The sequence below is a fragment of the Gambusia affinis genome, linkage group LG12, assembly GCF_019740435.1.
Source record: "Gambusia affinis linkage group LG12, SWU_Gaff_1.0, whole genome shotgun sequence".
NCBI lineage: Eukaryota > Metazoa > Chordata > Actinopteri > Cyprinodontiformes > Poeciliidae > Gambusia > Gambusia affinis.
Window position 1 is genome coordinate 27,360,803 of NC_057879.1, and position 22,024 is coordinate 27,382,826.

General features: G+C 43.4%; 3 protein-coding genes across 9 annotated transcripts; 2 read left to right on the plus strand and 1 right to left on the minus strand.

The window, feature by feature from the left end:
- The first annotated feature begins 1,021 nt into the window (after positions 1 to 1,021).
- On the plus strand, positions 1,022 to 4,272 carry cldn15la (claudin 15-like a). Its single transcript, XM_044135317.1, has 5 exons — positions 1,022 to 1,455; positions 3,266 to 3,430; positions 3,573 to 3,654; positions 3,738 to 3,851; positions 3,956 to 4,272. The coding sequence occupies exons 1-5, from the start codon at positions 1,239 to 1,241 to the stop codon at positions 4,026 to 4,028; spliced, it is 651 nt and encodes a 216-aa protein (XP_043991252.1). The 5' UTR covers positions 1,022 to 1,238; the 3' UTR covers positions 4,029 to 4,272.
- A 1,808-nt stretch (positions 4,273 to 6,080) lies between these two features.
- Positions 6,081 to 15,678, plus strand: saga (S-antigen; retina and pineal gland (arrestin) a). Of its 7 annotated transcripts, none has more exons than XM_044135264.1 (16): positions 6,081 to 6,308; positions 7,471 to 7,552; positions 8,137 to 8,197; positions 8,301 to 8,345; positions 9,003 to 9,337; positions 10,195 to 10,262; positions 10,332 to 10,467; positions 10,541 to 10,625; positions 10,698 to 10,770; positions 13,704 to 13,841; positions 13,913 to 13,990; positions 14,496 to 14,510; positions 14,599 to 14,651; positions 14,746 to 14,755; positions 14,825 to 14,862; positions 15,175 to 15,678. In XM_044135264.1, the coding sequence occupies exons 2-16, from the start codon at positions 7,505 to 7,507 to the stop codon at positions 15,222 to 15,224; spliced, it is 1,233 nt and encodes a 410-aa protein (XP_043991199.1). In that variant the 5' UTR covers positions 6,081 to 6,308; positions 7,471 to 7,504; the 3' UTR covers positions 15,225 to 15,678. The 7 variants fall into 7 exon arrangements, with proteins under 7 accessions (XP_043991199.1, XP_043991201.1, XP_043991203.1 ...); XM_044135266.1 differs by lacking the exon at positions 14,825 to 14,862 and having other exon boundaries at positions 9,003 to 9,202; positions 9,278 to 9,337; XM_044135268.1 differs by lacking the exon at positions 14,825 to 14,862 and having other exon boundaries at positions 9,003 to 9,145; positions 9,278 to 9,337.
- Positions 15,679 to 16,251: 573 nt separating this feature from the next.
- On the minus strand, positions 16,252 to 20,773 carry LOC122841694 (otolin-1). Its single transcript, XM_044135236.1, has 5 exons — positions 19,779 to 20,773; positions 19,275 to 19,707; positions 18,358 to 18,438; positions 18,171 to 18,251; positions 16,252 to 18,081 (listed from the first exon to the last, which is right to left on the minus strand). The coding sequence occupies exons 1-5, from the start codon at positions 19,836 to 19,838 to the stop codon at positions 17,156 to 17,158; spliced, it is 1,581 nt and encodes a 526-aa protein (XP_043991171.1). The 5' UTR covers positions 19,839 to 20,773; the 3' UTR covers positions 16,252 to 17,155.
- Between the last annotated feature and the right edge of the window lie 1,251 nt (positions 20,774 to 22,024).

Consider the following 22,024-nt stretch of genomic DNA (forward strand, 5'->3'; position numbering starts at 1 on the left):
AACATTTATTCAGCTCATCCTGAGGTTTTATGATCATCAGGTTCACGTTTTCATGTTTAAAGGTTTTTATGGATCAGGGGAAGCGGATCAACATCACCGTTTCCATGACAACGCCTCACTTCTTCTTTCCCCTATAACGGTCAACCTGTAAAGGTCAACCTGTAAAGGTAAACCTGTAAAGGTCAACCTGTAAAGGTCAACCTGTAAAGGTCAACCTGTAAAGGTCAACCTGTAAAGGTAAACCTGTAAAGGTCAACCTGTAAAGGTCAACCCCGATAAAAACAAAGTTCCCCATTTTCACTTCCTCAATAAACAGAAACGACGGAGGTCAGAGTGAAAACATCCTGCAGATAAATATCAATATTACTGACTGTGACATCATGAATGACATCATGAATGACATCATTAACGAGGAAGGGCTGTTGGTCACCAGGTGAAGAAGACGTCTGGCGTCCATCTTTTTATTATTTTATTTTATTATAGCTCATTTCAGCATCAAGGCATTTCAAAGTGCTTTACATCAAATCAAACAGAAACACAATGCAGCACAGAATCAATAATCAAAACACGACATTAAATCAGGTTCCATCAATAAATCTGTAATTGATTCTGTTTCAGATAAAATCATAATCTGGTTGGTTTTTAGTTGAGTTTCATCCATAAAAGGTTCACTTGCCTCCATCTCACTTTCAGATGTTTTACTGGGAACCAGAGACCCTGAAATGTTTGTCCAGTCTGCCTGCGACAGGAAGTGTTTGTCTCCATAGCGATGGCTGCCATGGCAACACAGCTGATTCCTCCACACTTTGCAGTTTTTTTAGTTGTTTTGGGTGAAAACCTGTTTGGTTCACCATGACCTCCAGTCTCTCTACCGAAGTATCTGAGGAGTGGCTGAAGACTCTCCATCATCGTCATCATCATCATCATCATCATCATCATCATCATCATCGTCACTGTGGCCATATTAGAGATGAAGGGAACTACAGGGAGTGGCCCTGCGGTTTATGGCCCTGGTAGAGACTAAAGTCCTGCTCTCAGAGCCTCAGACGTCACATTATCTGAAGGAGAGGCATCAGCTCTGACTTCACCCACCAAAGGTTTCAGCTCTCAGGACTTGCTGCTCTTTCTTTCTGCCTCCAGGCTTCCAGCAGAGGCTCCTTCAGTCTGAGATCATCTTCAGTACTTGGAGTTTTTCTTCTGTGCTTCATTTTGAGAAGTTTTCCAAAAGCGTTGCCACCATGTCGACGGCAGTGGAGGCAGCGGGGTTCATCATGTGCTTGATTGGCTTCCTGATCACCGGCGTGGCGCTGGCTAACGACTACTGGAAGATCTCCTCGGTGTCCGGCAGCGTCATCGTCTCTCAGAGGGAGTTTGAGAACCTGTGGCACGCCTGCGCCGAGAACAGCGCCGGCATCGCCAACTGCCGCGACTTCGAGTCCATGCTGGCCCTCCCAGGTAAGATCAGCACCTGGAATCAGCTGACTGTTTACTTCAGACACAAGTTTTAAAGTGAAAAACATTTAAAAAAAACATTAAAATTAGAGATTTGTATCAGATTTCTCCCAGATTAGGTCATTTTATGGCTGGTTATTTCGCTGCTTTACGTTGATCAGCTGAAATGAGGAACTTTAGCTTCAGTGCTAAAGTTAATCTGTCCTCAAATGTAAAATCTGTTGAGTTTACTGGTGGATTTTATTTCCTGAATAAACGATGAGCTGACTGGATTTCTTTAAAAGCTTAACAGGAATTAGGTCAGTTCGCCCAAAGTGGCACCGGTTCTGGTTCTGGTTCTGGGTCGGCGGTCCAAAGGTTGGGGATTTCAGAGTCTGACGTTTCCCGCCCAAAACAGAAAAACTAGAAACTGGTTATTCATTTTGTTTCAAATTAAACAGCAAATAATCTCAACAAAAGTTAGACTTTTAAATGAAATGTTCAAATATGATTTTGTTTGTTCTTCCCATCATGCTCTTGGATCCGTTTTCTTCTGGACGCCATTTTGAACGTTTTTCCTGCTGGTTGTAAAATGGAGGGAAAACAAAAGTGAAGCAAAAAAAACAAAAAAACAGCTGGAATATTTAAAAAAGTATTCAAAGTGTTAAAAATTTAAACCGTCATTAATTCTTAAAGTTATTCTGAGTTTTTATCAGAAGACATTAAATAAAGATATTTGCTCCTGTTTCCACATTTAACTTAAAATCTTCTGGTTTTGGGGAAACTCACATAAATTCACCTGATATTGTATTTGAAGTCTCAGAAATGTTTTATGAAACCGACATTCAGGTTGTTGGAAACCAAACGTTTCTCTCCTGAAACTCTGGGCCGTCGTAAAAAGGTGCGGCGGTTTGTGTGATCAGCGAATCATTTTATTACAGTAATAAATTACTGCAGCAGCTGTAAAGTTCCTCCTGCTGTAAAAGGAGTTAACGTCTGAATTAAAGACATTTCCTTAAAAACAACCTCTGGAAACATGTTGGAGTTTTGTCTTCTCCCCTCCAGGGGGTCTTTTGTGGCTCTAATGTCCCTTTTATGAAAGTAGGAGGGGGGAAAACATGCGGCAAACATCGCTGGGTCCGGGAATCGAACCCGTGACGCCACGTCAACGACTCAAGGCCTCCAGATGAAAGTCGCGCTGCTCCCTACGCCGCCACTGAACGCCCCATGATGGAGTTTCTTAACATTTGACCTTTTAACCTCCTCTACTTGTATAAAAGTGGTAAATTTTAAACAAAATGAATATAAAGACACTCACTGACTTTCACTTTTTATAGATTAAATTTGACACAAAAATAGCATAAAATAAACAGATTTCATTATTTGCCTGGGTTTGTTGATGAAACCTGTATTTTTGTGTTTAATAAAAAATACTTTTTATTTTTGAAAAAGAAACCAAAGTGATGAAACATAAATTGACCTTATTTTGAACATTGAAAGAGTAGAATAATTAAAATTAATCTCAAACAGAAAATGTACCAAATGTTACTTATTTTTGTTTTTATTATCAGTTTCTGATAAATTAACATAAAACTTAACTCAGATAATCAAATTTAGACACAAAACTATTCATATATTTAGTAAAAGGTTGATATTTGTATCAACCATCAATTTGTCACTTTAAACTGATTTTATATTTTCTGTCATAAATTTTTAGTTTCAGTTGTTTTTGGAAAACATTTTTGCCACATAATGATAGTTTATTGTAGAAAAGCATCCTCAGCGTGTGTGTGTGTGTGTGTGTGTGTGTGTGTGTGTGTGTGTGTTCCTGCAGTTCACGTCCAGGCGTGTCGCGCTCTGATGATCATCTCTCTGCTGCTCGGTCTCGGCTGCATGATCGTCTCTCTGCTCGGACTCAAATGTATCAAGATCGGCTCGGCCACCGTGGAGTCCAAGGCCAAGATGGCTGCCACCGGAGGAATCATGTGCATCCTGGGAGGTAAGCACACACACACACACACACACACACACACACACACACACACACACACGCACACACACACACCCAACAAACATCCAAACTGGGAAAATCAGCTTCAGAATGATGCAATGAGTCCAAAATCGATGTGTTTGTGCTGCAGGGCTGTGCTGCATCATCGCCTGTTCCTGGTACGGATACCAGGTGGTTCAGGAGTTCTACAACCCGCTGTACGGAGGAGCAAAGTGAGTTTCCTCCAGTTCACAGCAACTGGACTGGACCTGAACTGGACCTGAACTGGACCTGAACTCTGTTTCTGTTTCTGCAGGTTCGAGCTCGGCACCGGTCTCTACCTGGGTTGGGCCGGAGGCTCCCTCTGCATCGTGGGTGGAAGTCTCCTCTGCACTGCCTGCAAGAGAGCGTCACCTGCTGGAAAGAAAGGGTAACTGACCGTTTTTATTTTTCTCAGATCATCTTTATGTCGTGATGCTGCAGCTAATTGAAATTAATTATAAGCCGCTCTGAACGCTACGTTTTGTTTTGCAGCGGTTACCCAGCGAAGAAGGTTTACACGGCCACGGCCCGGACCGACACAGAATCCACCAGAGCTTACGTCTAATCACGTGTTTCTATCTGGACTGTTTCCACTCGTTTCTAGAAGGTTCTGCTCAGTTAAGCTGTGACATAAAAAACTAAATAACTTGAAGTTTTTCTCCATCAACATTTGCTTTTGAGTTCAGGATGAATCTCTTCAGATACGCCGTCTGAAAGTCACCTTCTACGCTGATGATGTTGTTGTTGCTGTTGTTGTTTTCTGTCTTTGTTTGAATTATTTTAAATCTTCAATGTTGGTTTTATTGAAAGTGAAGAAAATATCTGATTGATGATGATTTTAACAAAACTGTTTCACATTTATTTTTATCTGAATAAAGTTTGTTACCAAAACATTTCAGCTGCTTGATTTCCTCAGAGACTCTGGACCAAAGAACTCAATTTTTATTTTGTCTGATCATCAAACGTTCCCTGAAAGGAGCTGATTTTAGACCAGTGATCCACTTCATCTCATTAATTAAGCCTTTATGTGATGCTTTTATGAGACTTAAAAGCACAAAGCTGTTCCTTCAAACTGTGTGTGTGTGTGTGTGTGTGTGTGTGTGTGTGTGTGTGTGTGTGTGTGTGTGTGTGTGTGTGCACGTTTGTTTCTAATACCTTGTGGGGACCATATTCCTGACACTACGTTGTGGGGACCCACTGCTCCTTGTGGGGACCAAACCCTGGGGGGAAACGCTGTTTTTAGGTCAGAGGTCAGATTTAGGACCAAGGTGTGAATTGAATCTTGGTCAGGGTTAGGTTTGTAAGGGTTAGGGTTATTATAAGGGTAAGGATACGGTTGGGCTTTAAATGAATGGAAGTCAATGGAAAGTCCCCATAAAGAAAACCACACAAACGTGTGTGTGTGTGTGTGTGGGGGGGGGCGGGCAGGGGGAGTGCGCTTGTGTGTGTGTTAGCGCTGTAATCTGAAGTGTAATTTGGATGATTAATGCGCTGCAGGCAGTAATCCTGCTCCTCTATACCTGCTGACAGGCAGGTCGGTGGATTAGCGCCCCGCAGCATCACCCTCCAAAGCCGTGCACCAGCTCTGCAGACCGGATCAGAACCAGCGCTCAACCTTCAGAACGCTTTCTGCACACACTCCACATGTCAAAGGTCTGAGCAGCTCAGACTGTGGCGACGTGATCATGGCAGATGTTCTGAGAAATTGTCAAATGTGTTCAGATTTATTTAACTACAGCAGAAAACAGAATGATGGTCGTTTATTTATCGGTTTTTCTCTGGTTTTTAAAATAGTTCCTTTAACAGTTTTTAATCTTTTATTTTTTCATAATTTGGATTCTTCTCCATTTTGTTTTTTCAGTTTATTTTGTGCTTTTAATTTCAATCAATCCAGTTTATATGCAGAACATTTCAGCAACGAGGCAGTTCAAAGTATTTACAACAGAAAAACACAAAAAGTCATAAAAACACAAAAAGTCGACGACTGAGAACCAGAACAAACATTTTAATGAGCTCTGTCATCAAAATCATCAACATGCTGCTCAGTGTTTCATTTATTATTAATCAAACTCTACACAGATGGTTTAGAGGTTCTCAGTGTTTCGGCTGTTTCGCAATTTTCTGGACATTTGTTCCAGATTTGTGGAGCATAGAAGCTAAAAGCTGTTTCTCCACGTTTTATTCCTCCAGAATCTGTAATTCTCACAATAAAAACATAAATGTTGTTTTCTGGAGCCAAAGAGTTTGTTAAGCTGTTGGACAATTTTACTGTTTTATGTTTTCATTTATTTATTTTTACTTCTAGTTGATTTAACCAGGAAACACGAGACAAAACATTTAAAGCTGAAGTTTTGTGAATCCCGTCAGGTTGGACATCAGCAGCAGGACGGTCATTTTTACAGATGAATAAAGGAGTTTATTTATGAATAAAACAGTTTATTTATGAATAAAACAGTTTATTTATGAATAAAGGAGTTTATTTATGAATAAAACAGTTTATTTATGAATAAAACAGTTTATTTATGAATAAAACAGTTTATTTATGAATAAAACAGTTTATTTATGAATAAAGGAGTTTCTTCTCTAGCAGCTGCCGGATGAAGAACCTCATGCGGCGCTGCAGGCAGAGCTCCGTTCTAATCCGGCCCGATGTGCTGACGGAGGTGGAACCGCTCCAATCCTCTCAGGAAGTCTGGCTGTCTGTGGAACAGCAAGGAGGAGGGCAAAGGTCACTGCAGGCGGCCTCTGATTGGCCCAGGCAGCCCTGACAGACAGCAGGTGTTTACATATAGAACCAGTGGACCGGGCCGGTCTCCTCCTCTCATTCAGAACCTCAGCAGCACAGGTGAGTCACTTGGATCCGACCTGCAGGTTATCGTGTTTTATCTGTTTACTGTAGGAGGAGTCCGGACGGGAAACGGCCCGATTCAGGAGGAACCAGAACTCTCTGGAGCAGGAGACACTAAACTAATGTTTATTAGATATTCTACATGATTCAGAAGATCAGTGATGAAGAAAATACTTTAATAATTATAATTATAAACCCAGAGAGAATCATGTTCCATGTTAGAAGCTCCAGCTGGAACAGATTTGTTCTGGTTCTGTGAGCAGAAAGTTCTGGTCCAGATCAGTGGGAGGATTTTAACAGGATTAAGAGGCTCAGCAGCTGAAATCTGTTTACATGTTTTCCTCTTCATCTTAATTTCATTAACTCTGCTGTAAACAGTTTATTATTTTAGTAAGAAATCAACTGAAAACAATGATGGAAATCTGTTTCTGCTCATCCTAAGTTATTCACTTATGAAGTAGATTATTAGACTAATTCTATAACATATTGTTTTAAGTTATTTATTTTTAATTTTTTTAAGAAATGTATTTACAGCTTCTTTTTTTAACCAGTGGATGAAGCTGCAGTGCATCATTTCGGCCGCTAGAGGGAGATAAAACTAAACCTGGACATATTCAAGTTTCACCTTCTAATTTCTAATTATTTAACTTTCATTCTCTGAGTGAATAGTTCTACTAGAAATCATATTTTCATCATATTTCTGTAAATGTTACGTCTGTGTTTCAGCTGAATTTTAAAAAGAAAAACAATTTTTTAAAACCTTTTAATCAGGAGCTCCAGTGCATTTAAACAAGCTGATAAAATAAAACTGCTCTGACTGAAGACTCATGCTAACATGCTAACATGCTAACAGCTCAGCATCCAGGCAAAACGTCCTGGATGACCGTCAGCTGTTAGCTCGCTCTGCTAATCCGCCTCCTTTGCGTTTGCTGCTCCTCTTTAAGTCTGTTTGTTTAGAATCCATACATGATCTCTGCAACATCTTACAGAAATTAACTGAAAATGTATTGAGACTCAAACTTTACCCAACTGGAGAGTTGATGCAAACTGTGAATCTGCTGGATGTAAATGAGACACATTGAAGGTCAAACCTGTTTCAGGTCTGAAGGTCAAACGCTGCAGTCCTGATATTTATTTCATCTGTTTCTGCTTGTTCCAGTTCCTCAGTTCAGCTGTTCTCCATCTCCACCATCATGAGTCCAAAAAATGTAATTTTTAAGAAAACCTGCAAAGACAAGTCGGTGAGTGAAACAAAGTAAACTGGGGATCCAGTCGATCCACTTCCTGTCAGAGCGACTCTGTTTAGTTTCAGACTAAAGTAAATAAACAGAATCGCCTGACAGACTCATTTCTGCACCAAGCAGTTTTAAAAACAGACATGCAAGAGAACCAGCAGTTGTTTGAGTTTCCACTCATGAAGGGAAGTTTTATAACTGCTGTCCCACATGTAAATAATTATTTTACTATTTGGAAGCTTAATAAAAGCAGATAAACTGTGATTTCTGTATTAACATTTATATTTATGACTTAAGATCAATAATTACATCCAGAACTTCCCTTTAAACATTTTATGCCTTTAAAATATGAGTAACTCAAATTATTATTAGTTATCTTGTTTCAATTGAATTGTCTGATAATAAAGTGAAATTTATTAATAAATCATTTTCTGCTGGTTATTCTTTACACATCAGATTTAAATAGATTTATTTTTCTTAAATGTGATAAAAACAAAGTCACAGTGAGGATTCTGAATGTCCGAGTCACAGAGAATCAACCTTCAGTATTCAAACTGTCCCAGTGCATAACGGCTGCTGGATGTTTTCAGGTCGGCGTGTTCATGGGGAAGAGAGACTTCGTGGACCGAGTGGACTCTGTGGATCCAGTGGGTCAGTCTCACAGCCGGATCCCTCCGGAACCAGAAGAATCAGAAAACATTTCAGAACCAGAACCTTCCTGTCACTGACCTGCTTTCTCCTCTTCCACCAATAGATGGCGTCGTCCTCATCGACCCGGAGGCTCTGGCCGGGAGGAAAGGTCTGTGAATGATTTTCTCTCCTGATGATCATTAAATGAAAACATGGTGGAAATATTTTAGTTTAGAAATATTTTCTGGTTCAACAGGAAGATAATTCAGGCCAAAACTATTCATACGCCTGGGAAACGTAGGTTTAAAGTAGAAATGTTTTCATTTCAACATGTTTCTTCTGACTAGGAATAAATAAATCTGATAGAAAATCTGTGATGGAGCTAAAGATTAGGGTGAATAAATTATTGATTATTGATTATTATCAAAGATAAATCATCAAAACCCAAGAGAACAAATCTGCCAGGGGTATGAATACTTGTGGCCCTACTCGTATTATATGATTTGATCTAGAAAGCAGGGCTGGCCCTCGGTTTTCTGGGGCCCTGGGCAGAATTTGGCCCCTCCTGCTGTTTAAAGCATCATCACCAGTAATCTGGTGCATTCTGGGAAAAGGGGCGGAGCTTAAAATCAATCACAGATAATTGGTTATGTATTAGTGAGCAAACTGAGCTCAACCACAAAGAAAGGATGTGTAACCATGGTAACACATCAGACAACGGAGATAATTTTTTGCACTTTTGCATCCAGTTGAAAATCTTTTATCTTTTATTTTTTATTACATGTAGTTGATCATAACAGCTGCTTGTGCCTCTTCTGCCCTCTAGTGTTCGTCACCCTGTCCTGCATCTTCCGCTACGGCCGCGACGACATGGACGTGATCGGCATCGCGTTCCGCCGGGAGCTCTACCTGTCCACCCGCCAGGTTTACCCGCCGCTGCAGGACCGGGACAAGGCCGTCCACACCAAGGTCCAGGCCAAGCTGCTGCGCAAGCTGGGCAACAACGCATACCCCTTCTTCTTTGAGGTGACCGGAGCAGCCAATCAGAGTCGGCCTTACTGCAGAGCCAGGCGAAAACCTGAAATTTGTTTTTCTTTCCAGTTTCCTGACAACCTGCCTTGCTCAGTGGCTCTCCAACCAGGACCCCATGATGTTGGGAAGGTGAGCCGCGGTTAAATTCTCCCACTTCTGGATGACTTCAGTTTTCGGTTCAGGTTCATTTCAGCTTCACACCAAAATCTGCTCCAGTTTGGTTCCAATCATGTCTTTTTCATCCAGCTTGGCAGCTTTTACCTCCCTGGTTAAACATCTGTTTGTTTATTGATTTATAGATTATTGTATAAAACGAATAAGAAAACAGAATCTCCTCTGAACACGACTTCCTAACTCGGCTTTTATTAGAAAGTTTTCTGACTGAATGAAACTAGATTTATTCATGATGATGAAGAATTTAATGATTATTGGTAGAACTCTGATGCTAACGCGGTCTGGGTTCGGTTAAGTGAACTCTGATTCAGTTTGAATGCATATGTGAAACGGACAACAGTGCAAAGAATTCTGGGTAAATCCAACCAAAGCTAACGTGTTAGCCTAGCGCTAGCAGCAGAAATGTCTCCTGGTCTTCAGCCAAAGACTAAAGAGATAAAATCTGACGCCTCCATCTTGTTTCCATCTGGTGAAGAAGGAAGTTGCTCTCAGTGTCTTCAGAGGTTTTTGTGTGGTTTCCTTCAGTGGTTGTTGGTGCAGCGCCCCCACAGGCCAGGAGGGGAACAGGTTGGTTTGGGTCAGAACCACAGCAGCTGGAAATGAACAGATGATGAAGTTTTGGTTCCAGTAGAACCGGGTCAACTGGACCATCAGGAGTGAAGCAGAGTGTGGAGTCCAGTCTGTCTTCTCTCTGTAACTCCATCTGGGTTGACTTCACATCGGCCATTTTGGCCAGGTTTTCCCAGCTGTCCCTCTGGCCGTCCTCCCGGGTCTCCCTTCAGTAAAAACCCAAACCGTCTCCTTTTCTGCAGCAATGTGCCGTGGAGTTTGAGATTAAAGCGTTCAGCGCCGAGAGTCAGGATGCAAAAGTTCGCAAACGGTGAGTCTCATCTGTCCTGAAGGCTGAAGCTGTCGGTGAGGAAATGCTGAACGTCTGTTTGTCCAACAGGAGCACAGTGAAGCTGATGATCAGGAAGGTCCAGTACGCTCCAGACATGCAGGGGGCGCCACCTTCCGTTGAAACCACCAAAGACTTCGTCATGTCCGACAAGCCGCTGCATGTTAAAGTCGCTCTGGATAAACAGGTGGAGCGTCTCGATCCACTGATTCATTCATTTACAATCAAACCTGTAATTTTAATCTTAAATTGATGTTTAGCTTTATTACCACGGAGAGACGATCCACGCTCACGTCAACATCACAAACAACTCCAACAAAAACATCAAGAACGTCGTCCTTTCAGGTAAACACACCTGACGGTGGTGATGACATCATCAAGTTTTAAACAAACTCACCTGAATGTTTCCCGTCTCAGTTGACCAGGTTGCCACGGTGGTGCTGTACTCCAACGACAGCTACGTCAAATGTGTGGACATCGAGGATTCTGGGTAATGATTGGCTCACAGCAGAATCACAGCAGGTCAAACAGGAAACAGGAAATGATTCCTGACCAGAAATAAGGAGGTTGAGCTGCTAATTATGTGAAGTCTAACAAAATAGAGTCCTGACACTGCAGTGAGGGTCAATCCACCAAATGTTATAACCAACAAAACCATAGAAGAAGATTCGTCATGCAGCACTATCTAAAATATCTGATCAAGTTAATGCTAGCATGATCATTTCAGTTTGACTTTAAAGAGAAACTGTTTTAAATTTACGTTAAATTTTATTTGACTATTGACATTGGAGAATTTTGTGATTATCATTTTGTTCGGATGAGGATCAATAAAAGGATAATATAATAATGATGATCTACAGAACTGAAAACATTCCTGCTGTGAAGTCAGGAAACTGCAGGAAGTTTAGATGCTTTAATCAGACAGAAATGAAGCTGAACCAGTTGAAAACTCTCAGCCTCTGAACCCTGAAGGTTTCCTTCAGTCCTTCAGCTGCTATCAACGTTTCACCGCCGGAGGATTTCAGGTCCGGAGGAGAAACCTGACGCAGTTTCGCCTTTTATGTTTTTCTGTCTGAGCTTCATTTTTCTCAGCTTCACTAAGTCAGGATAGCGAGTCGAGTTCAAGAAGATCTTCACTGCCCCAGTTTCTGCAGAGCCTGTCTGCAGGACTGGTGGACGGAGAAGCAGGTCCAGCAGTGTCCTCTGTGTGAAAACGTCTCTGGAGAGAAGGACGCGCTCTGCAACCTGGTGCTGAAGAACCTGTGTGAGAGTTTCACCGCAGGGAAAGTCCCGGAGAGGCGGCAGGATGTGTGCAATCTGTACAGCAAAAAGCCCAATCTGTTCTGTTTGGACCGCCTGGAGCCGCCGTGAGTCGTCTGCAGAGACTCAGAGAAGCACAACGGCCACAGGTTCAGACCCTGACGAAGCCACTCAGCTGCGCAGGAAGGAGGTCCAGAAAAACATCCAGGCTCTGCAGGACGAGGTGAAGCTTTTCAGTCCAGTTCAGTCAAACACTGAGCACTTTGAGCTCCAGGAACAGCGAGCAGAGGGGCAGATCAGGCAGAAGTTCCTGAAGCTTCACTAGTTTTTGGAGGAGGAAGAGGAGCAGAGGAAGACGGTGCTGAGGAAGGAGGAGAACCTGAAGAGTCATGTGATGGAGGAGAGGATGGAGGCGCTGAGAAGAGAGATGTTGGTTCTTCTGGACGCCATCAGAGCCTCAGAGGAGGAGCTGAGAGCTGCTGCTGGGCTGCAGAGCGCAGCACTGCCCCCTGCTGGGTGACCCCCAGCTGGCCCCAGGAGCCCTGGTGGGCGTGGCCAAACATCTGGGCAACCTGGGTTCCACATCTGGCCGAAAACCCGGACCGGATTGAAGGCTTCTGCTCTGGGGTACACAGTTCAGAGCTGGAGGGACTGGAGGGACCGGGCCTTTAGGGACTGGGTCCAGAGGGACCGGGCCTTTAGGGACCGGGCCTTTAGGGACTGGGTCCAGAGGGACCGGGTCCAGAGGTGTTTCTAATACCTTGTGGGGACCATTTTCCTGACATATATCACATTGTGGGGACCCACTGCTCTTTATGAGGACCGAAGCCTGGGCCCCACAAGGGGAAAACCTGTTTTTGGGTCAGGGGTCAGATTTAGGACTGAGGTGTGAATTGAGGTTTGGTTGGTTAGGCTGTAGAAATGAATGCAAGTCAATGGAAAGTCCCCACAAAGATCGCTGCGCAAACATGTGTGTGTGTGTTTGTGTGTGTGTGTGCATGTGTGTGTGTGTGTGAACTGTATTTTGCATCAATAAATAATTTTTAATATTAAGAATCTAATCTGAGTGTTTCCAAAATCTCACAGCGACTACTGAAGAGTAAATCATGAATTAATTGATAATAAACGGTTAAATAATGATGAACTATTGATCTAGTTGCACTGATAATGATTAGTTAATAGTTAATTAGTGAGTATTTGACTTCACATGTAATTAACTGTTGATCAACATTTAATTACCTGTTAATTAATAGTTTCTCTGTAGTTGATTTAATGACTTATTTACCATCATACAGTTTCCAACAGTAAATAACTTCTAACAGGATTTAAAACGTTGATCTGGTTTCAGGAAAATCATGAATGTTTGTAGAATAAGAGGAAAATAAATGTTGAACTTGACGGTTTTAGATGTTTTCACTTCAGCTGATAAAATAGTTGGGTTTTTATTTGCTTCATGTTTATTGAAGCACAAAACTATTTTAGCTGCTTTTTGTCGTCAGTGAATTTCAGGAATGAGTGACGAAGGAAGAAACATCGAATCTTAGCACATGAGAACCGACTGCATGTCAAAGTTTGCATCATTTTTCCTCTGAGAAAAATATCAAAGTTTGTAACCTCAAGATCTCTGGAAACAAACATGTTCCTACAAATGCTGCAGGATATAAAAATTGTCATCATAAATTAAAACGATTTGTTGTGTTTGGAGTTTGACTCGGGAACAAAAACTTCAGATCTTTTATTTATTGTTGGTTGAATTGAACAGATTTAATGTTTTTGCTGCCAAAACTGGTTGTAAGCTCAAAAGAGAAAAGTCTTCCATCTGGTGGTTCAGTCAGGAACTGCAACCGGTTTTTATTTTCTGTCCATCTTTGGTCCAACATTCCTGGCTGAATCCTCGGGGTTTCACAGTTAGTGATGTTCATTCGTTCAGATATACGTTCTAATAAAGAGTTTTAAAGAGCAGAATGTCTTTTTGTTGTTTTCTCTGCATTTAACCTGCTTGTTGCTCCTGCTTGTTGCTCCTGCTTGTTGCTCCTTCTTGTTGCTCCTTCTTGTTGCTCCTTCTTGTTGCTCCTGCTTGTTGCTCCTGCTTGTTGCTCCTGCTTGTTGCTCCTTCTTGTTGCTCTCGGTGTGTTTTCACTCTGTTTCTCGTCTCTGTGTCAGGGACTCGGTGTCTGCCGGAGCGACGCTGCAGAAGGTCTACAAGCTGCTGCCGCTGCTGGCCAACAACCGTGAGAGGAGAGGCATCGCTCTGGACGGGAAGCTGAAGCACGAAGACACCAACCTGGCCTCGTCCAGCATGTGAGCCGCGCTCCACGCCAAAGCGCTGCTCCACAGAACCGGCAGGATCTGAAACGTCTGTTTTGTTTCAGCGTGAAGGAAGGAGTCCTGAAGGAGGTTCTGGGAATCATGGTTTCATACAAAGTCATGGTGAAGCTCATCATCGGAGGGTTGGTGGTTTTCCTCTGATTTTCCTACAACCATCAAAATCACAACAACCTTTCAGATCATCAGATGTTAGAGAGATCTTTATTCAATTCAGCTGATTTCACAACAAATGCCAAAACAAAAGAGAAACATTTACAGCAGGAGAGGGAGAACAGTTAGGAAGTGGCAGCATCATGTCAGGGTTCCTGACCTGAGCCAATCAGAACGTCAGACCAGCTGAAGAAAAACAAAATGTTATGAGTTTAAAGCAGGTTATTTAGAAGGAAAACTGATGTGAATGAGACAACAGAAGAATCTGAGGAGTTTTCATCACCGTGTTTCTTCTCTTCCGTTTCATTGAGTTTTTATCGTCAGTTTTCCAGTCCAGACCTGCTGCTCCCATCAACTGTTTTAGTTTTTCATATCAGGATCAAATGAAGGATCGGAGCCTCAGAGGATCTTTGTGTTTCGTTTTCTCTGAAGAGTTTCTGCTGTAATCTGATCTCATGTTTGTCTCCCTGCTGGCAGGATGATGGGATCCAGGTGAGTTCAGGCTCCGTGGAAACATCGGGAAGGTTGGACTCACCCTGTTGATCCTGAGTCTGAGTCTGTGTGTGTGTGTGTGTTGCAGTGAGGTCGGCCTGGAGGTTCCCTTCACACTCATGCATCCCAAACCAGAAGCAGGTAGAACTTTCTCTCTCCTGATCTCACCTGTCCATCAGACCTCCTTCCCTCTTTCACCTCCGTTTTTCCTCTTTGATTTTCTTGCTGCCTGCAGTGAAGGAGAGGTAACTATGAGAGCAACTAGATTCTGATGAGGCTGAAACAAAGACAGAAACTTCCTGTTCTTATTGAAGCTTTAGATCAGATTATTCATCAGCTCTTCTCTCTACTGGTGCGTTTTGTTCTTTATCTGTCGTCTTCTAATCGGGTTAAACAGGAAGAACCTGCCGCCATGTTGGGTGGCGACGCCTTGGTTGGTTTTTGTTTCATTGTTTTCTTTAATGTCAGAACAGATGCATGTTGGGTTTATGGGATAGTTTGCAGCTTTAGATGCAGGAATAAACAGACACTAGAGAATATTTACAGATCAGTTATGAATTTCGGTTCATGGTGAGTGTTTGTGTTTCCTGAATCTTTTCATGCTGATCAGTTTCTGAAGTTTTGTTCTCGGTGGTCTGATCTGTGATGCTCCTGCTGTTCGCAGTGAGATGGAGGATGAGTTGGTGTTCCAGGAGTTCAAGCGCTCCTACCTGAAGGGAATCATGGGCGCCGGCGAAGATGACGATGAGGAAGGCAACGTGTCGGGCGGAGACGACATGGCGCCCAAGGAGAAGTAGAGACGCTGACGTGTTGGGATGTGACGTCACTGTTTTAATCCCATGTTTTAGTGAAGTCCGGCTCCTGCAGCTCAGAGATTTTAGTTACCATAGAAACGAGCTGCAGCTTTTCTAGACCAGCTGTTGTTTTGTGTTTGAACAATAAAAACTATTGGACTCCATCTTAGATCTGATTTTATGACATGAATTCATAAACTACTGGATTGAAAGGAAACGGAAGATTATTGTGATTTAAACATTTTCTACTTTACACCATGGAATAATATTCATTACATGACAAGGTTTGATTAAAACTTACATTTTAGTGGACAGAAAAAGGATTTTAATTACGGCATAAAGAGTTTGCTACTGTGGCAGGTTTAGATAAACACAACCGGACCCGACCGGGTCGGACCGGACCGGGTCGGGTCGGACCGGGTCGGACCGGACCGAAGCGGGTCGGATCGGATCGGGTCGGACCGGACCGGACTGGACCGGACCGGACCGGACTGGACCGGACCGGACCGGACTGGACCGGACCGGACCGGACCAGGTCGGACTGGACCAGGTCGGACTAACAACTGACGACTCCTTAATCAGAGAACATGTGAAGTTTAATGAAACTTTAACAGGACAAAAGGATGTTAGCTTCTCTGCTGGCGCTCAGCTGGTTTCCACTGGATGTATTGATGAATAATTATGAATATCTGCTGTTGAAATGATTAATAATGTTTTTGAAAGCGCTCTGATGTATTTGTGAACATTAGCTGTAAGCTAACCAGTTTGTCTGGTCAGTTTCTGGACTCTTGATTGTAAACAGCTCTGGAACAAATATCCAGCTGCTTTTTATGGAAGCTAAGATCTTAGAAAACGTTTCCAGAGTCACAACCTGAAAATCTTTCTGGAGCAGAAAACTGTTTGGGACGAATGAAGAGCTTCGTTTGAATAAAGACAGAACTGCAGCATTCTGTTTTCATCTCTTTTACTTCAGTTATCCACACATTCCTCAGATTTATTCACCTGGAAACTGTCATGAATCTCTGCAACAAGAGTCTCAAACTGCTGATCAGTGAGTTTGAGTCAAATGAAAAAATCTCCAGTTTTCCAACCGGTTTGGTGTTTGTCTCCGAACACGGAGCGTAAAACGAGACGGTTGTCTTTCCAAAACTGGAGATTTATTCAAAATGACATGAATCTATCCATAAACATAACACAAATTTACAAGACACACTTTAGTTATTGTCTGAAAAACAACGTGGAAACTTCTGCTCTGCTTTTATTCATGCATCATTTTAAAAAGCAAACTGATAATATTCCTAAGAAAATAAGCTGATATTAATAATTAAAAGCAAATCAACTCTACTGCTGCAAAGTGTTTTGGAAATATTTCATGTTGGAGTAAAGCTGAGCTTCTCCAGCAGAGGTCAGAGGTCAGAGGTCAGACGCAGTGTTGAATCAGAAGTGAGTTTTTCTGGACGTTTCAAAGGAGGAGAATTTGTTTTAATCGTTTCTTCATCTCAGAAACATCTTGGATTTATCAGTCATAAAAAGAACACAAGCTGGTTTACAATCAGATTATTTTGACTTTCATTCAAACATGTTTTCTCTTCATCCACCTGTGACTCAGTAAAGCTCATATCTATTCATACCCCGGCTTCCTAAAGAGACCAGACAATAAACACTCCTGATCAGCTGCTAATTCCAACATATCAGCCGTTAAAATGTTGGTTCTTTATTCAAAACATCAATGTGATATTTTGCTATTTTTTGCTTAGTTAGTTGATAAATCAGTGTGGATGGTATTAGAACTGTACCCAGGAGATGAAATGACCATAAAGTCGTGTTTTAAATGTGATTTATTGCAGACTGTTAAACACCTGAAGGCGGTGAAGTGGTGGGATGGCCACCATGCCCGTCCCAGGAGAAGCCACCAGAGGGCGGCGGAGGCCTGATGTCCCTGCCCAGCGGCATGTCGCAGGAGTCGGGGTGCAGCAGGAAACCGGAGAACGTGCTTTTGCTTTCGCTGTCGGTGAACATGCCGTTGGTCAGCGAGTCCTTCACCTGCAGCCACACCTGGTCGTATCTGCTCATGTGCAGGACGACCGTGTGGCTGGCGGTGGTCTGGCTCGACGCCTCCGTTACCCTGGCAACCGGGTAGAAGTTTCGGAACAGGCCGACCTTCAGCGGCTTCTGATTGGTCGCCAGGTGGAAGGAGAAAATGTAGGTGCCGTTGATGGGCGCCGTGTAGATGCCCATGTTCGGGTCGAAGTGGCCCTGCTCGTTGGTCAGGATGTCAGGGAACGAAACCGGCCAGTTGGCAGCTGGGAACGACTGGTTGATGCTTGCAGAGAAAGCAGATTGGATGGCCGGGGAGCAGGGCCCGGGGGGACCCATGATACCCATGTTACCCTGATCTCCCTTCAAACCCGTGGGGCCCTGAATGCCTTGTAAACCAGAATCACCTTTGTCTCCTTTGCTGCCCTTTTCCCCTGGGGCCCCGTTGGCGCCGTCCGCCCCGTCGGTGCATTCACAGATCCCCTGTTCACCCTGATCTCCCTTCTGACCATTCACACCGGGATTCCCTGCCACTCCTGTGTCTCCCTTATCGCCCTTCACACCCGTAGCTCCCACAATGCCCTGCACCCCGGGCAGGCCCCGGGCCCCGACTGGCCCCGGGGGCCCCGGCAGACCCGGTGCACCTGGGGCACTCTCGCAGGAGGCGGGGCAGGAGCCCATCTCTCCCTGGGGCCCCTGAGAACCTGGAGGTCCGCTCAGGCCCTGGTCTCCTTTCTCCCCTGCAGAAACACAAATCCAGCAGTGATCACATGAAGAAACATTGAAAACATTTTTCTGAGTCGATCTCCAGTCTGTTCTGATCTCGGACCTTTGAATCCTCGATCGCCCTTCGTCCCGGTGAATCCAGCTGGACCGCTCTGACCTTTCTCTCCTGAGTCTCCTTTCTGACCTGAAGTGGAAATGAAGGAAACTGCTGAAGAAGCTGCTGACCTCAGACTCCCTGCTGCTGTATTTCAGGGTTACATGTGGGAACAGGAGGCAGGTCTGTAACTCACCCTTTAAGCCCTGGGGGCCCGTGAATCCTCGGTAGCCTTTGAATCCCATCATCCCTCTCATTCCAGGACTTCCAGGTTCACCTGATCAAACAAAAACATCCTCTGACTTTTATAAAATACGATTTCTGTTGAACCTGTTTCAGATGAAGTCAAGGTGCTGAAATGACTTCATGCATAAAACTGCAAGACTTGAGCAACAATCCGGCTCTAAAACTGAACTTTATCCCTCCAACAGTTAAATATACAGAAAACCCAGAGATGATGAGTTACACTTACTGAGTGACCTTTAGAAAACATCCAGGAAAAGTTTTATTAATTTAACTTCAAACATTAGGAGGTTTAGCTGCTCTTATTGTGAAAATCTTCACTGAATGACAAACAAAAAGCACCAGAGCGGAAAGTCTGAGACGTTTCCTGCTCTGGTTCTTCCTTCTAGTTTGTTTCTGCTGAGTCTGCAGTAATAATGGAAGTTCTTTGTTTTATTAAATACTGACTGTAAGTGTTGGTTCCAAAGGTTTAATGCTTTGGAAACATGAAATGTGAATTTGTCATTTTTAAGGATAATTAAATTTTACTCGTGTTTTATATCATCATGCTTTTATGTTTTGTCTGAGTAATAAAATCATTTTCACAAATTAAATCAGATTAAACTTTCTACTCTTTTTGTCAACTAGACTCACCTCTGGCAGGAGAACAAACTGGACAAATTTGGCAGAATTTAACATAACAGTAAAGCACTTCCAGTCCAGTCACTGGTCTGTGTAAAATGTGCATCAACAGGCATTAATGGACCAGAAGACCAAACGCTTTGAGGTTCAGACAAAACTGGTCTCAGCTGCACATAAAGTCTTTAAGAAGTGAAGGATTCTGTGATCTCTGGTTTGCTGATATAAATTTGAACGTTTGTGTAATCCCACCTGGGGACCCCCGGTCTCCACGGTCTCCTTTGGGCCCCACGGTCCCTTTGCAGTAGGAGCAGACGCAGAAGAAGGGGATCTGGTCGATGGACGGCGGTACCGGCTGGCTGAACAGAATGTCACAGATGGACGTGTCGGGTTCCGGGACCAGAGGCGAGCCGGTGGGCAGCATCCGCAGCCCGTTAGCGTAGTTGGTCATGTTCTCGCCGGGGGGCCACAGGGGCCCGCTGCGGGTCTGCAACGGCCACTGAGGGTCCGGAACCGAAGAGTGGTTCAGGCCGGTTTCAGGCCAGCGTGAGGTGTTGGGGTCGTATGAGGAGCCTTCTTCTTCTGGTGGCTGTCCTGTTTGGACCAGGTTCCTGGTCATGTTGGGGACCAACATGGCGGAACAGGTGGAGAACAGGACGAAGAGTCCCAGAACGCTGGGCAGCATCTGGAGGAAGACCAGGTGAGTCACAACGTTCCTCTCACTCGCTCTGAATCCTGAATTCGGTTTCTACTCACCTCCCTGTATGAGCTGGACATCCTCGTCTCCTGCAGGCCGTTTCGGAAGATGAGCTGCATGAACGCAGCTTTGATGCATTTATAAGCGTCGCCCAGAACAAAACAGCTTTCAGGTTCTGTCTCACCTGTTGGGCCCAGAGACAAAAGGCTGAGGACGGGCCGGGCGTGTCCTCATTGTCCAGCGCCGGAGGAAGAACTTGGCTCTCTGCCGTCCTCATGAAACGCCAAACATTCCCAGGCGAAAGAAGAGACTATGGTTCTTATCGCTCCATCTCTCCTCCACCCTCTTTTTACAAAACCAGCCTCTGACCTCCACTTCTCTGCTCTGTTTACCTGCAGACACGGGGACGGTCTCCGCAGGTCCAGAGTCCAGAACCAGAACATTTCCTGGTACCTCAGGTGTCCACTCAAAAAGCTCAGCTGATTTTTTATTATTCAGTTTTTCCCATCGCTGCCACAGAAATCTGATAAATCGTTAAAAATTCCCTGAACATCCCGTCCTGTGAGGTCAGAGGGAGGAAAACTGGTACCGACCCAAACCCTGGAATAAAAGACTCACTAAATGAATCCTGTGTGGGGTGAACTTCAGGATCACAGTCTGATAATCCAACTCAGGACAAACAGAACCAGAAGATCTGCAGGATTTGAACTGAGGGGAAGTCAGAGAACCCAGACGGTTTCAATCTGCTGCATTTTAAACGTACAGAACTTTTACAGAACATTTATCATTCAACTGGATTCAAAAAACGAGCTTGAATTAAAAAATTCACCAGATCCATTTTAGATTGCATTTTCAATTATTTACCTCACAGAAAAAAACTATTTATTTAAATTTCTTTGGTGAAATTTATGAAAAGCTTCAAACAGAAACAAGATTTTACCACTGAGACGAGGGAAATCGTCTGATTGGCTGTTTGTCCTGCTATAAATTCATCTGATTCTGACTCATAATGTTTGTAGATATTAGAGCAACACTTTGTGAAAACATCAGAACCGGAGCGGTAACGGATATGAAGAGGCTCAACAATACGGTAATCTAAACCTGGACGTCACAATGAGCAGCCGACTGTCCTACTTACATTATCGGCCGTTTTAGCGAACAGGACAAAACGTCTCCTGGGTTCATCGGCACACATGATACTGATGAGAGCAGAATAACTCAGATAAACCTGACATCCATTCAGATGTCCAGTTTGGATCAGGCTCAGATTTATGGAGCCAAATCTGAGCCACAAAGCTGTGAAGAAAAAAAACCTTTTTGTTTAAAACTAAAAGAAAAAGATTTAAAACTAAAATCTAAAGTTGACACAAAAAAAGTTTTAAACTTTTGAACAAAGGTTCAGTTTCAAATGTTTATTATTAATATCTATTTTACTCCATAGTGGTTATAACTGAAGAGCAATTTTAAAACTCAAAACCTGAAACGTATTTCTGAGCTTCTCTTGGTTTCAGATCTTTTCTTGGATGCAGCTTCATGTTGTCACCAAATTTAAACAAACATGAGTGTCAAAACTACTTTGAAGCTTCTTGTAATTCCTGTTAATCATCTCATAATCTGTGGAACCAGAGAAGCTTCCTGTGCTTTTATTCTGAAAACCCGACGTAAGCCGAGCCGAGAGGAGACAAAAGAAGAAGAATGGCTAATGGCCGGTTCCTCTGGCCTGGTTTCATTCATGACGTTCCTGAGAACATCCAGGTTCTGATTTTTCTCTTCAGATTCAATCTGAAGGAGGAAACCCAACAACATTTATCTTCTCAAATGTTTTTTGGCATAGAAAGAAGTCAGTTTTCTTTAAATGGCCTTTGACTAGGCCTTTGACTAGGCCTTTGACTAGGCCTTTGACTAGGACTTTGACTAGGCCTTTGACTAGGACTTTGACTAGGCCTTTTACTAGGCCTTTGACTAGGCCTTTGACTAGGCCTTTGACTAGGCCTTTTACTAGGCCTTTTACTAGGCCTTTGACTAGGCCTTTGACTAGGCCTTTGACTCTGCTCTCTGCTCGTCTCCTGGGATTTATTTTGCCCACCTTCGTTCAGATTACAGGGAAAAGTAGATTTTTAGTTTTTGTTTCAGGCTCTTTCATTTTTTTCCATCTTCTCTCCCATGAAGGTCCGAGGGCCTCAAATGGCCCCCGGACCACATCTTGGACAACCCTGCTGCTTTTCCTCAGAGCTCAGTCTGATCAAGCACGGGGCGACAGTGGGAGGGAAGTCAGACAGGAAGGACTTTGACTCTGTCTGGGTTT

Coding starts and splice junctions, on each gene's coding strand:
- cldn15la (XM_044135317.1), top strand. CDS start 1,239: ATGTCGACGGCAGTGGAGGCAGCGGGGTTCATCATGTGCTTGATTGGC. Junction 1,456..3,265: donor GTCCATGCTGGCCCTCCCAG/GTAAGATCAGCA, acceptor GTGTTCCTGCAG/TTCACGTCCAGGCGTGTCGC. Junction 3,852..3,955: donor TCACCTGCTGGAAAGAAAGG/GTAACTGACCGT, acceptor TTTGTTTTGCAG/CGGTTACCCAGCGAAGAAGG.
- saga (XM_044135263.1), top strand. CDS start 7,505: ATGAGTCCAAAAAATGTAATTTTTAAGAAAACCTGCAAAGACAAGTCG. Junction 8,198..8,300: donor GGACTCTGTGGATCCAGTGG/GTCAGTCTCACA, acceptor TTCCACCAATAG/ATGGCGTCGTCCTCATCGAC. Junction 10,626..10,697: donor CAAGAACGTCGTCCTTTCAG/GTAAACACACCT, acceptor TTCCCGTCTCAG/TTGACCAGGTTGCCACGGTG.
- LOC122841694 (XM_044135236.1), bottom strand. CDS start 19,838: ATGCAGCTCATCTTCCGAAACGGCCTGCAGGAGACGAGGATGTCCAGC. Junction 19,708..19,778: donor TGTCCAGCTCATACAGGGAG/GTGAGTAGAAAC, acceptor GTCTTCCTCCAG/ATGCTGCCCAGCGTTCTGGG. Junction 18,252..18,357: donor GGGCCCCCAGGGCTTAAAGG/GTGAGTTACAGA, acceptor TTTCCACTTCAG/GTCAGAAAGGAGACTCAGGA.